General features: G+C 47.7%; 1 protein-coding gene across 2 annotated transcripts in view; it reads right to left on the bottom strand.

Moving 5' to 3' along the window:
- Positions 1-6,479: 6,479 nt before the first annotated feature.
- AXIN2 (axin 2) overlaps positions 6,480-10,144 on the bottom strand; it is a 30,504-nt gene continuing 26,839 nt past the window's right edge. For both annotated transcript variants that reach the window (XM_039476600.2, XM_039476605.2), the window contains one exon: positions 6,480-7,990. In XM_039476600.2, the coding sequence (XP_039332534.1) occupies positions 7,864-7,990 (127 nt within the window). In that variant the 3' untranslated portion in view covers positions 6,480-7,863. The remainder of the gene's footprint in view (positions 7,991-10,144) is intronic.

Here is a 10,144-nt window from a genome sequence, read left to right as displayed (position 1 = left end):
TGCCATGGTCCTCAGACCATACTAGGGAGAGTCTGGGGGAGGGAGGGAAGGGTTTCTGGAAGAGTTGGGTCTTAAATGATTTGGGGAAAAGAAGGAGAGAAGCTGACAGCCAAGGTGACAGCCCAGGGTTTTAGCATTTTCTTTGGAGGCACAAATCCCTTTAAGAATCTAATAAAAAATATAGACCCTTGCCTCAGAGGAAGACATTCTCGGGTGATACTGTGAACGATTTCAAGGGCTCTCAACTCCCAGAAGCACATCCACATGGGATTAGAGCCCCTAGTTGTTAATATGAGAGAGAAGCACAAAAATAGGACCCCGTTTAGAAGAGGTAGAAATATACAGTTCCAAAATATCTAAGCACTCCTACAACTCATTAACAAGAAATCTAAAGGCCCAATTTATTTATTTATTTATTTATTTTGAGATGGAGTTTCGCTCCTGTTACCCAGGCTGGAGTGCAATGGCGCCATCTCAGCTCACTGCAACCTCCGCCTCCTGGGTTCAGGCAATTCTCCTGCCTCAGCCTCCTGAGTAGCTGGGATGACAGGCACGCGCCACCATGCCCAGCTAATTTTTTTGTATTTTTAGTAGAGACGGGGTTTCGCCATGTTGACCGGGATGGTCTCGATCTCTTGACCTTGTGATCCCCCCACCTCGGCCTCCCAAAGTGCTGGGATTACAGGCTTGAGCCACTGCGCCCGGCCTTATTTTTTTTTAATTGGAGACCGTGTCCCACTGTGTTGACCAGTCTGGTGAAGTCCTGGATCAAGCAATTCCCCTACTTTGGCTCCCCAAGGTGCTGTGATAACCCAATTTTTGGGTTAAACACTTTATTTTTCATTTTTATCTTATTTAAATTTTTTTTTATTTTTTGAGATGGAGTTTTGCTCATTGCCCAGGCTGGTGTGCAATGGCACGATCTTGGCTCATCTCAACATCTGCCTCCTGGGTTAAAGCAATTCTCCTGCCTCATCCTCCCAAGTAGCTGGGATTACAGGCATGCACCACCATGCCCGGCTAATTTTGTATTTTTAATAAAGATGGGGTTTCTCCATGTTGGTCAGGCTGGTATCAGATTCCTGACCTCAGGTAATCTGCCCACCTCGGCCTCCCAAACTGCTGGGAATACAGGTGTGAGCCACCTCACCTGGCTGGGTTAAAGACTTTAATAGACATTTCTTGGCCAGGTGTGGTGGCTCACACCTGTATTCGCAGCACTTTGTAATTCTAGCACTTTGGGAGCACTTTTGGGAGGTGGGTTGCAGTGAGCAGAGATTGCACCACTGCCCTCCAACCTGGGCAGCTGAGCGAGACTCTGTCTCAAAAAAAAAAAAAAAAAAAAAAAGGCATTTCTCTGCAACCATCTGATCTTTGACAAACCTGAGAAAAACAAGCAACGGGGAAAGGAAAACCACACATCTACAACCATCTGATCTCTGACAAACCTGACAAAAACAAGCAATGGGGAAAGGATTCCCTGTTTAATAAATGGTGTTGGGAAAACTGGCTAGCCATGTGCAAAAACAGAAACTAGACCCCTTCCTGACACCTTACACTAAATTAATTCCAGATGGATTAAAGACTTAAACATAAGACCTAACACCATAAAAACCCTACAAGAAAACCTAGGCAAAACCATTCAGGACATAGGTGTAGGCAAGGACTTCATGACTATAACATCAAAAGCACTGGCAACAAAAGCCAAAATAGACAAATGGGATCTAATTAAACTCCAGAGCTTCTGCACGGCAAAAGAAACAATCATTAGAGTGAACCGGCAACCAACAGAATGGGAAAAAAATGTTTGCAATCTACCCATCTGACAAAGGGCTCATATCCAGAATCTACAAAGAACTAAAACAGATTTACAAGAAAAAAACAAACCCATTCAAAAGTGGGTGAAGGATATGAACAGACACTTTTCAAAAGAAGTCATATACAAGGCCAACAACATGAAAAAATGCTCATCATCACTGATTATTAGAGAAATACAAATCAAAACCACATTGAGATACCACCTCATGCCAGTTAGAATGGTGATCATTAAAAAATCTGGAGACAACAGATGCCGGAGAGGATGTGGAGAAACAGAAACATTTTTACACTATTAGTGGGAGTGTAAATTAGTTCAACCATTGTGGAAGACAGTGTGGCGATTCCTCAAGGATCTAGAAATAGAAATTCCATTTGACCCAGCAATCCCATTACTGGATATATATCCAAAGGATTATAAATCGTTCTATTATAAAGACACATGCACACGTATGTTCATAGTGGCAATGTTTACAATACCAAAGACCTGGAACCAACCTAAATGCCCATCAATGATAGACCGGACAAAGAAAATGTGACACATATACACCATGGAATACTATGCAGCCATAAAAAATGATGCATTAGTGTCCTTTGTAGGGACATGGATGAATCTGAATCCATAATTCTCAGCAAACTGACACAAGAACAGAAAATCAAACACTGCATGTTGTCACTCATAGGCAGGTGTTGAACGATGAGAACATGTGGACACAGGGAAGGGAGCATCACACACTGGGGTCTGTTGAGGGGATTAGGGGAGGGACAGCGGGGGGGTAGGGAGGTTGGGGAGGGATAACATGGGGAGAAATGCCAGATACAGGTGATGGGGGATGGAGGTAGCAAACCACATTGCCATGTATGTACCTATGCAACAATCCTGCATGTTCTGGCCATGTACACCAGAACCTAAAGTGCAATAAAATATATATTTTTTAAAAATAGACATTTCTCCAAAGACATACAAATGGCCAACAGGTATATGAAAAGATGCTCAGTGTCACTAACCATCAAAGAAATGCAAATCAAAATCACAATGAGGTATCATCTCATGCCTATTAGGAGGGCTGTTATCACAAGAAACAAAGACAACTGTTGACGGGGGTGTGGGGAAATTGGAACTCTTCTGTACTGTTGGAGGGAGTGCAAAGTGGTACAACCGCTACGGAAAACAGTACGGAGACTCCTCAAAACATTGAAAATAGAACTGCCATATGATTCAGCAATTCCACTTCTGGGTATTTATCCAAAATAACTGAAATCAAGGTCTTGCCGGGCGTGGTGGCTCATGCCTGTAATCCCAGCACTTTGGGGAGCTGAGGCAAATGAAATACTTGAGGCCAGGAGTTGAAGAACAGCCCGGCCAACATGGCAAAACCCTGTCTCTACTAAAAATACCAAAAATTAGCCAGGCGTGGTGGCAGGCACTTGTAATCCCACTCAGGAGGCTGAGGCAGGAGAATCATTTAAATCCAGGAGGTGGAGGTTGCAGTAAATTGGACTCCAGCCTGGGTGACAGAGTGAAACTCCATCTCAAAATGTATATATATATAATAGCACTCCCATGTTTATTGCAGCATTATTCACAATAGCCAAGATGTGGAAATGACTGGAGTGTCCATCAATGAATTCATGGATAAAGAAAATATGGCATAAATACACAACAGAATACGATTCACCCTTAAAAAAAGATAAATCGGCCTGGCATGGTGGTTCACGCCTGTAATCTCAGCACTTTGGGAGACCGAAGTAGGTGGATCATCTGAGGTCAGGCGTTCGAGACCAGCCTGGCCAACTTGGTGAAGCCCCATCTCCACTAAAAATACAAAAATTAGCTGCACATGGTGGCACTCGCCTGTAATTCCAGTTACTCGGGAGGCTGAGGCAGGATAATCGCTTGAACCCGGTTGGCAAAGATTGCAGCAAGCCGAGATCTCGCCACTGCACTCCAGCCTGGGCAACAGAACAAGACTCCATCTCAAAAAATAAAAATTTAAAAAAATTTTTTTTAAAAAAGGAGGAAATCCTGCCATTTGTGACAACATAAATGAACTTACAGCACTTTGTTCTAAGTGAAATAAGCCAGGCACGGATTGACAGATACTGCAGGAATTCCAGTTACACAGGTATCCAGGTCAACTTTGCAGAATTAGAGTCAAACGGTAGTTGTCAGGGGCTGGAGTGAGGGGGTAATGAGTTGCTGGTCAATGTGCATAAAGTCTCAATTATGCAAAATAAGTTCCAGAAATCTGTTGTGCAACACTGTCCCTACGGTTAACATTACTGTATTGTATACTTAAAAATTTAAGAGGAGCCAGGTGTGGTGGCTCGTGCCTGTAATCCTAGCACTTTGGGAGGCTGAGGTGGGCGGATCACTTGAAGCCAGGAGTTTGAGACCAGCCAGGGCAACATGGCAAAACCCAGTCTCCATTAAAAATACAAAAATTAGCCGGATATGGTGGCACATGCCTGTAATCCCAGCTACTTGGGAGGCTGGGGCATGATAATCACTTGAACCTGGGAGGCAGAGGTTGCAGTGAGCTGAGATCACAACACTGCATGCCAGCCTGGGTGACAAAGCAAGATTCTGTCTCCAAAAGAACAAAAAAAAAGGTTGAAGAATGAAAACAGGGGCTGGGTGTGGCGGCTCACGCCTGTAATTCTAGCACTTTGAGTGGCCAAAGGGGGCTGATTGCCTGAGTTCAGGAGTTCAAGACCAGCCTGGCTAACATGTGGCGAAACCCGGTCTCTACTCAAAAAATACAATAATTAGCTGGGCATAGTGGTGAGCACCTGTAATCCCAGCTAATTGGGAGGGTGAGGCATGAAAATCTCTTGAATCCAGGAGGTGGAAGTTGCAGTGAGCCGAGATTGTGTCACTGCACTCCAGCCTGGATGACAAAGCAAGACTCAAAAAAAAAGGAATGAAAACAGGAGGTAGAAACATGAGTGATCTACTAGTCCAGTTCTCTCCCCAACAAACGCAACTGAGAAGATGCCATAACCCGCTCCCGGCACCCAGAGGGTGGTGGTGCTGGGCCTTTGGTCCAGTTTGAGGCCCAAGCCCCACCCTCATCATTCTCAATCAAGAGGCCCGATGATAAGGATGAAAGGCCATCCACACACCGCAATCCTCACCACACAAAATAGGCTGCATCTCTTTATCCTTTCGTCTTGGGAAGCAGCTTAGTTCTGCAAGTGGGTGGACACCCTGGTGTGAGCCCCCATTCCAGCCAGGAGGGAAGGGCACAGCAACCTTTGGGGTTAGGGGGCAGTTCAAGGAATCAAGAGAGCTCCTCCAGCCTCTCGCCAGATGCCCTCACACCCTCAGCTTCTCGGAGGGTAACTCAGGACTCTCCCAGAAGCCTTGACAATTCCTACTGCCACCATGCTGAGGCTACTGGGTTCGAGTCCATCCCTACCCAGCACGGTCAGAACCCTGGCCTTCCTCTCTGCTGCTGGCCTGATGCCGGTTGGCAACAGGGAGAACGAGCCAACCAGATCCACTGCAGACCCCCGAGTTTTCATGAAATGAAAATACAAGCACACAAGAAGTCCAACTGCAGTTACAGATCCTTTATTTTTAAAAGGGTTCTTCCTAGGACTCCACTAAAAAGACCTGCTTTCCCAGATCTGAAGTATGGCCTGGCATGGCAAGTGCTCTGGGTACAGGGAGGGCACGTTTGTTGAGTGGGCAACTGCCTGCCTGCTGAGGTCCCCAGCCACATATGAACACCTGTCCAATGAGCAGTGCAGAAGCTGCCCTGGTCACCTCCTCCTGAACCACCTGCTTGCTATGTTCCCGACACCCGGCCAGCCCCGAGCCTCACCGATGGCCCAGGATAAAATAGTTGGATGGGATTAACAGTCAGCTTTGTTGGCCGGGTGAGGTGGTTTATGCCTTTAACCCCAGCACTTTGGGAGGCCAAGGCAGGCAGATCACGAGGTCAGGAGTTCGAGACCAGCCTGTCCAATATGGTGAAATGCCATCTCTACTAAAAATACAAAAATTAGCTGGGCATGGTGGCAGGTGCCTGTAATCCCCGCTACTTGGGAAGCAGAGGCAGGAGCATCACTTGAACCCAGGAGGCGGAAGCTTCAGTGAGCTGAGATCACACCACTGCACTCCAACTTGGGTGAGACTGAAACTCTGCCACAAAAAAAAAAAAAAAAAAAAAAAAGTCAGTCTTGATCAGCTTCCAGAATGGGGAGGGTGCCTGGGTAGCTTTGAGTTCCAAGAGCATTGGCCCCACATGGACATTCCAAGTCTATGAAACCATCTGCTGAGGAGCTTTCACCTGGGAGACACCTGTTGAGATGCACATACTCCTGGGAGGACCTCATCTCATCCCCTGGTCCCTGCACCTAGCTGACCAGCTGGAGACAATCTGTCTAGGAGGAAGAGGCTGAGTGGAGCTGGTGGAGGGAAGAGGACCTCAAAGGAGATGTTATCTACGCCCTGCTCCAAGGCAAGAAAGGCCGCAGGCAGCAGACAGGTAATATGAGGAAATGATTTTACAAAACCTCCCTGTGAGTCCGGATCAGGTGAGGGCTGAAGGTCAGAGAAGGGCTTGGGCAAGGTGGGCAATCAAGTACAGGTGTCTACACAAGAAAGAACCCCTCGGCCCCGCCCCAACCCTGGGGATTCAAAGACAAGGCCCATGTTTTGAAAAATATAAAATTTTAATAAAGGCTACATCTCTTAATTACAATAATTATTGTACCAAGTAGTTTTCCTTAAATGAACTCTTTATAATGCATAATTTACAGTATAAGTAGAACAAAATGCCATGACAAAAGTCATTGAGTACAAGACTTGTAATAAAAAGGCATAAAATATATTTATACATAAATCCCTTTCAAAAAACAAGGGAAAGCTTGAGCCCTCAATATAGGGCGACGCACGGGGCGGGTGGCCGTGCAGGTACAGGTACTGTACTGATTTCAAGTCGAGCACTAGAGATAGTGGATTAATACTCTCTTGCCGTACACTATATACAGATGTCTAGTATAAGTAACAATGGCAAACAGAATGTACAGATTAACTTAACACAAAAACCCGAACATTAAAATGAAGGTGTCGGAGGAAAGGTGCTGCTGGGTCTCCCCACAACTGCTGGTTTCTTTGTGGGGCAAGGAGTAGTTCCTGAATGGCTGTGGTCCAATGACTAATGTAAAACCAAAACCAAACCAAAAGACCAAGGAACTGTCATTTCCACAAAAGCACAGCTGGAACCTCGAAGCAGTGACTCTGGCGGGCCTCGGCCGCGGTGGGGCCTCAGTCACAGGATCAACCTGGGGCCCCAAGGAGTGAGGTTCCCTGCCTCCTCCTCCGCAACGGATCACCCCATCCCACACAACCCCCAAAATGCTGACGATGTCGACGCAACATGGTCAACCCTCAAGACCTTTAAGACAAAACAGAGCAGCATAGAAAAAAAAAATGCACCAATTTCTGCGTGTGTCAATGGTAGGGCACCATTTTTAAAAGTCTGTCTTCACTTGGAGAGACGTAGTGCAAAGCGTAATTCCTCTTTTAGTGAAGAAACCATGAACGCACTCCTAGCTCAACTCCTAAGTTTTAAGTCAGAACAATTAAAACTTCCTCTTTCCCCCTTCCAAGTTTAAAGCAGCATATCCATAAACTGGGGATGGGGGAATCAGCTGTTCTATAAATATCAGTAAGGATTCCTGTTCAGGTAAGCTCTACACAGTTTCTCTTAGTTTATGGATTTCAGATCCCTAGGAAGTCATATATTATGTATGGCAGTCTCTCAAATACAGTCAGCATCTTCAATAGCCAAGAGTGGTCATGTTTTTAATAAATAGTTCAGGCTTTTCTTATCTCAGTCAGTACCCAGCTCATGAATAATCAAAATCAACCTCCCCCCACCCTCCCGAAGGCCCACTGGCCGATTCTCCACTAGACTTTGTCTTCTTCATTGGTTTAATTTTCCTTCAAAATGTTTTGTCGCAGTTGCTCACGGCCAAGACGGGTCACAGGAGCTTCGGGCTCCAGCAGTTCACCAAAGCCAGACCCCCAAAGGCTCAATCGATCCGCTCCACTTTGCCCAGAATCCGGCCGTCATACATTGGGAGCACTGTCTCGTCGTCCCAGACCTCCTCAAAAACCGCTCCACAGGCAAACTCATCACTTGCTTTTTTGAAGTAATACCTTAAAAGGAATACCAGAAAAGCTTCTTGGTAAACTGCATTTTCCACATTGTTGAAAAGAAAAGCACGCCAACATGGAGGACGGAGGTACCCTGGGGACCTACTAGGTATGGCGGGTGTGCACATACGCTGGCTGCCCACATCGGCTTTAAGTCGGCAGGTGCGACTGGCCAGACCACATGAAGCAGGTGGGTCGAGATGATGAAGGCCGGGCAGGCTCTGAGCAGCAGTCTGGGCTGCTGCCACCTGCAATCCTCAGCCCAGCGCCTCTGCTGCTCCTGACACACATGCACTGTGAAGAGCAGAGCTGCTTCTTTCTCCCCCAGACTTTTTCAGCAGCGGGGTGGGGTGGGGGGCGGGACGGAAGGACAAATGCCTGCAGTTCCTTTGCAGCAGCAGCCAAGCGGGTCCTTCAAAGAGACTCCAGACTTATCTCCAGGTTCAGCCATCCTGAACCTGTCACCTGGAGAGCCGGAACCTGCCGAGGTCTGCGAGACTTCCCGATAGCTTAGCAGGCCCGCGGCCTCTCAGCCTTCACATCCTTCAGGGCCCCAGTGCAATGCTCCTGGATGGCCCTGGCACAGCCACACGGGAGGCAAGCCAGCCCGGCGCAGCTTCCCAGGGTCCAACAGACGGCACTGGCCCATGGTGCCCTCCCCTCCCCTCCCCATTTCCATGCCTCTTCTCCCATCCCACCCCTCCAGGGTCAAACACCAAAGGCCCTTCTATTATGCCCGTTGATTAAAGACTCCTTTTATCCCTCCCCAGCGCTCTTTCTTCTGAGGCTGTTTAATTGTACAGATGCAAATGCCTGGCCTCTCCCTAGGAGCGTCCTCTCAGGCCAGGCCCACCCCCAAACCCCTTCTGAGGAAATTAAGCAAGGGCCTCTTCCTTCCCTGTCCCCAGCCAAGGGAGACCTCTCAGAGGGATTAAACTTGCCCCTGCAAGCTGTCATTTCCAGCCCATAAAGGCCACTCACAGAGGGAAGGTCACAGTCCCCTGGGGGGATGGGAGAACCTTTCAAACATTTAATTGTGTCTCAGGGTTATGGTTGGGCTTTGTTTTTGCCTTTTCTCTTTAAAAAGAAAAAAATTAACTCCCCTTGGTCAGAGCTCCACTTTTTTCCTCTTTAATAAAGGCAAGCCAAATACTTTCGTAGGAGATAAGGCTAAATACAGTGAGCAGCTGGGTTCCGTCAAGGTTCTTTGTTTTTAGCATTCCTGACCCAGCTAATGCATCAGGGTGAACAACGGCATGGCTCTGACTGGGCAGCACTGAGGACGCTTCATGCCAAGGGGTCAAAATTCTCAGGGGAGCCTGAGAGGAGACAGTGAGAAAACAGGGAGCGGCCCTGTGCACAGGAGACCTGGGACAGTGGCGGGGTGGTGGGGGGTGTAGTGGGGGAGTCACTTTTCCAAAAACGAGGCTCGAATCTCAACGCCACCCTCCATCAGACCCCTTTGGCCCCAGCTCCAAAGACCCCTCCAGGGTTTACCAAGTTGGGCTTTCACAGCATGTCTGAGCAAACACGAGGCGACCTTTTACATAATTGCAACCTCCTCCAGAGAGGAGAGAGGCCACATTCTCTCGGCCCCACCCCCAGGACTTCAAACACACTGCACTGCCCTCATTTTCTCCAAGAAACTGGCTTTTCCACTGCAACATGCTTTATGTGGCAAACTCTGCTTTCTTCTGACATCTGGCACCAATAGCGTCTGGCGCGTCTGAAGGGCCTGTTTGCTTTTTGAACTCCTGCCATGTTGAGATTACTCAACGCATCCCAGGTCCCCCACCTCCCACCCCTGCCCCACAGCCCCAACCTCACTGAGTCTTTTTCTACTTTTTTGAAGGGTGGGGGAATATATTTGTACAAATTGAGACGTCAGAGCTCCAGCCCTGCTGAGAGGCTGAGGCATGACACCCCGTGTCCCTATCCCCCCGGGAGGGCACTGAGTCCAGCTCTGGCCCTGCAGAGATAAGACGGCTAGGAGGGCCTTCCCACAGCCTGATCCAATCAGGAAAGAATTTGACAGTCTTTGAGAGTTGACCATTTGTACAAGTCTTTGTGCATCAGAGGGGAGGCCAGGGCTTCAAAGCCAGGCTTATTAACTGTGCCTTAGGGAAAAAAAAAAAAAAAAAAAAAAATCAGAGCCAG

Source organism: Saimiri boliviensis, chromosome 17 (genome assembly GCF_048565385.1).
Source record: "Saimiri boliviensis isolate mSaiBol1 chromosome 17, mSaiBol1.pri, whole genome shotgun sequence".
Lineage (NCBI taxonomy): Eukaryota > Metazoa > Chordata > Mammalia > Primates > Cebidae > Saimiri > Saimiri boliviensis.
This window is presented reverse-complemented; position numbering and strand designations above follow the sequence as displayed.